This window comes from Manacus vitellinus, unplaced genomic scaffold, assembly GCF_001715985.3.
Source record: "Manacus vitellinus isolate BGI_N305 unplaced genomic scaffold, ASM171598v3 scaffold_10_pilon, whole genome shotgun sequence".
Lineage (NCBI taxonomy): Eukaryota > Metazoa > Chordata > Aves > Passeriformes > Pipridae > Manacus > Manacus vitellinus.
The window spans coordinates 16218919-16223744 of NW_021938838.1; the positions used below are offsets into that span (position 1 = coordinate 16218919).

The following is a 4826-nucleotide window of genomic DNA, read 5'->3' on the forward strand; positions in this document are numbered from 1 at the left end:
GTTATATAAATAGCAAGAAACGTAATCCAACATTTATTCAACTCTGTTGGATTTTCAACATAAGTAAAACTAAAAAAAACAATAAAGCTAAATTTCACCATTAAAGTTAACTGGCTACATAAATCAGCTATGTTGCAGAAAAAGTTACTAGATTCTAGATTTGATGCTAGATACTAGATTTGAAGTTCCTCTTCAAAACAAAACTGTGCTTTCAAGAATAAAGTCAAACACAGTATAAAATGGAATTAGTTATTTTTATGTAGTACACGAATAATTTAAGATTAAGAATAATTCTGAGATAAAAGAACGGCAAAAAAAAATTAAAAATATTCCATATTCATCACATTACTCAAATTTCATGAGACTGAATAATGTTTTCTTATGAACCAAACAGATGCACCAAACAGTGCATCTTCCTTATTCACAGTCCCACCCAAGACTGTGAAAAAGTTCATAAACACAGTATTGTACCTTTCTGTAAGTCTTTTAGAGAATCTGGTTGCTTTTTGGGGGATGTGACAGTCCAGTATCAAGTAGGAAGACTATGGGAGACTCAGAATTAAAAGTCCAAGTGCTCTACTATTACCAATGGGGAGTGACCTTCTCTATTTCATCCCACAAGTAATTAAGGAGATACCAATCATCAGCTTCACACATCAATATATTCTCTCCATTTATGCCTCATATTGAAATCTGTCTATAAAAGCAGCCTCCAATAAGGGATATCACCTTCAGGGCTTTTGTGGAGGCTTTTTTTTGGTCTTAAAACAGAAAATTTGTGACGTCTATGGATTGTGTACACAACAAAGGGCAACAAAGATTGGAACGGGATGGGAAGAACTCATAACTTGGTCACAAAGATTTACATGGCTCCAAGAACTTTCCCAAGAGTTTCCTAACTAGTAGGATACTACGAAGAACCTACAACTAGTATTTGATCAAAATTTGATCAAACTATTTTGTGAGATCATTTTAATGAGTTCTGTTTTCTACATCCATGAGGATTTCTCTCTGTAAAAAACTGTGAAAATACACCAGGAAAGGAACTACACTGTGAACAGTCTTTCACTTCTGCATCAAAAATTCAACAGATAATTAATTTAGAAACCAATGTGGTTCCAACAGATTTCAAAGATGAGCCTCATTCATAATTTCAAATGCAGAATTCAACCTACATTAAAAAAAATTATGATTTAAATCAACATATAGACAGGAAACTGGGAGATTTCATAAAGATTTTTTAGGAAAAAAAATAGAGACTTTATACCATTGTTTGTTAAAAAAAATAAAAGGATGGTGATTTTTATAGTTCACTGCCCTATGGTAATCGTAGACAAATACTTGAGGCTCTGTAATCCTATTACCAACTCTGCAACTTAGTGGGAATCTAAATTGGTGCCCTGGATATTGTATAGTCAGACTCCTTCTGACTTCAGCCCATCTCCAGAAATCCTGACCACATGGCTTCAGGTTTTTCACTTCACGAGTTTATGGAGATCTAGAGAGTATAATAAACTTTACACATCATTTACTTCTTTTTCCTGACTGGAACAACACTCTCTGAGATTCCACCAGGGTTCTCTGAATGTCCCAGACCATTCTCCCACTTACAGCAACTTCCTCAATTTCTGTGTTTTAACTTTGGATTTGACAAGATGCACCAGTTCTTGTACTAATGTACAAATTCTTGTACTAATCCAAGAATTCTTTTCTTGCTCCTGACTTGAATTACCTGTGTGCATCTCTTACTACAGTAACTTGAAGTTTCCCTCTTTTTGTTCTGTAAAAGCCAGGACTTACAACCCTCAGGGTCTCGTGCCCAGGCTGCACAGATCCCTGCAAGGCTGGAGTGCAGGTGAGCATCAATTCCAGAGATCTCACACGAGCACAGATATCTCCTGGTCACACACAGCACCAAGTACAAGCAACCTGCTGGTTACTGAGGTTCACCTGTGGGATCAGATGATGGCAAGGCCAAGACAAAATCATTATCTCTGCCAATACTGATGAATTCATATTTGGAAACTACAGAATTACAGTCTTTGTAACTCACTGATTTATACATTAATTTCAATTTATATATAAATGTAAACGATAAGTATTTGATGCAGAATTTGCAGCTTACAAATTAGAATGCTTTTAAAATATGAACAGGAAACATTCTGAGGAAAATCTTGCCTTAACCATATGGAACTGCACTGTCAATATTGAGGCAGGAGAGAACAGTGCAAGGCATTTTTCCTGGTTTACATATACCTTGTAGCTGAAGGGCAGGATGGCTTAGGGAAAAGTGGGACAATCAACTTTGCTTTTGATCAAAAGGCAGATATGCCTGAAGCAGTGAGTGCTCTTGACTGCCACATACTTTCCAGGAGAAGAATGGGGCTGGAAGTCCCCTAGGATCTTTTACTATAAATAACTATAAATATATAACAATAACGGAATTAATCAACCCCTCTGGAGCAAGCTGCTGTGTATGTCATCTGGTGCACCTGACAGACATTACTCTCAAGCACTAGTTTAAACTCTCAGGAAGGGCTCTACTCTGCTGCATATCTAGACAAAGGAAGCTCTTCCCACACTATTTACTCCCCACTCATGATTCTACAAGTGTCTTGGCTCACAGCTCTGCAGGATCCAGCCCAAAGCGACACAACAGCCCCCGTGTGATTTTAGATGGTTTGTACATTGTCACTTTTTATAACAACACTTGTAGCTCCACTTCCTCAAATGCAAGTACAAGTGATAATCCTTTCCTGTATAATTTTGCAAATTAAACCTAAATTATTCAAAAGTACAGCTGCTGTTGTCTAATCCTTGCTAGTTCTTTATGCAGCTTTCTCTATGTAAGTCACAATTTTTTCTTGGAATCCAGCACTTGAATGAGTGCAAGAAGTACCTTCTGTCATGGTAAAAGCAGAAACCTTCCTTCAAAAGGGAAAAACCAATGACATTTTCAATATCTTTCAGTATTTTATAACAATTACTTTCCATTTTATTTCAGGCAGCTGGAAGACCCTTTCTGCTGTTAAGCACAGTGTGCTGTATACAAGTCCAAGGAGATGTAGAACAAATTATTTAAATACAATAATGTTCCTAAAAAGACACTTATGCAGCCAGAAACACCTCCTACGTGACTTACAATCAAATTAAATGAGCTATACGTGCATATCAAAAAGTGAAACTGGAGGTGTGTGAAATCAGACAACACTGTCATGATAAATTGTCACTCAATAACATTCTAATGATATGCTCTGTTTTCCCTGGTTGATGCCTTCCTGCTTCCCAATTTAAATACATTATTAATAATGTCAATAAACAGTTAGAAAAATCTTTTCAGAAAAGCTTTTCATAAACATCCTAAGCTTCACGTGATAAAGTTTTTCTGTTTCCCAGAATTTTGATATATGTGATGACACAGAAAGAGTAATTTCCCTTTTTTTAAAAAATGACCTTTGCATATGACTTTATCCGACTCTGTAAGCATTGGTTTTTCTCAAAACTATGCTACTTCCCTATAACTGCCTTAATAAAATGTGTGTGTGAGAAGCAGATTGCTGTTTTCACATTCAATACCTAAACCACAACAAATGTATGTGCTCAACACTAAATCTTAGAGAACCTTCCTGAGAGCATTTTTCAGTTATTTGTATACATGAAAGAAACATAAAGAATCCATTCATTCTTGCCTGTCTTTCCTATTTATAAGCATAATTCTCCAAAACTTCAATATCTTTTGCTTTGGTCATCACATTTCTTTGTGTTTCAGAATCCCAAACTATTTTTACCTCACCAAAACTAATCAGAAGAACAATTTACACTGTCAGAATTTGCAGATTTGGCAAAGAAAATGTAGCTGATTCCATCCTGCCCAGCTTCCAGCAGAAGCCAGGCAGGCTTCTGGTGAGGTGCTCAGCATCCAGCCTAAAGGGCTGCTGAGAAGCCTGATCTCCCAGATTCCACCGTTCTGGGATTGGACTGCAGCCCTATGGCTTGGGATGTGAAGGCTTCCAGGGTCTGGAGCAGACAACTGCCACAAAATCAGGGAGCCCACATCTGCCAGCCAGCAGATCTGAAAGCCACAGATGGACTGACCTAGATCCGGTGTAACACTCTTCCACAGAGACTTGCTGGAGTCGAGAGGGGTTTGCTCCTAGGTGGAAGGAACCAAATTTTTAAATATCACAAATCAGCACATTTAACAGAAGGGTACTTAAAACAGCCTTACACAGACAATCCTCTGAAGAGGAAATTTGTTTAAGTAACTACAAACACTGTGACAGTACCACACACTGGTGTCTGTGCTCATTTGAGGTGTCTTACACTGCACATCTCAATTAGCATGTGTCAGTCAGATCAGCAGTTATTGTAAGAAATATTCTGGTTTAGTTGGTAATAAAGAATAGTATACTACCCACAAAGGCAGAAAGCCCCTTTAAAGTTTTAAAGTAATTAGCTCATCTTTGAGAATTAAAGAAGCTCTTGAGTGATACAAGTATTTTAATTTGTTTGACTTACGCTTCGAGCTCTTACATGTTAAAAATACTTTATCTTATTAATGCTGGAAATTTGGAAACCAAAGCTTATGGCTGCAATTAGGGCATATAGGAAACTTATAGAAGGGGATACAGAGTAGAGACAGTGGGTTAAAGTGAGTAACTTCAACATTTTTAATATGCATCTTCTATTGCATGGGCTCTTAATTAAATAAATAATTAGAACCAATAGTGTTCCATACCATTTAAAGTAGATTCTTTTCCACAGGCTACAGCAAAATTTAATAGTTGAAAAGCAAGAAATATTTCTCTTAACAATGAAAAAAAAAA

General features: G+C 36.7%; 1 protein-coding gene across 1 annotated transcript in view; it reads right to left on the reverse strand.

Moving 5' to 3' along the window:
• Nucleotides 1–1599, reverse strand: part of LOC103766311 (neural-cadherin-like) — a 64149-nt gene extending 62550 nt beyond the window's left edge. Inside the window, exon 1 of the mRNA XM_018086248.3 lies at nucleotides 1533–1599. Coding sequence (XP_017941737.2) covers nucleotides 1533–1599 — 67 coding nt within the window. The remainder of the gene's footprint in view (nucleotides 1–1532) is intronic.
• Nucleotides 1600–4826: the final 3227 nt, after the last annotated feature.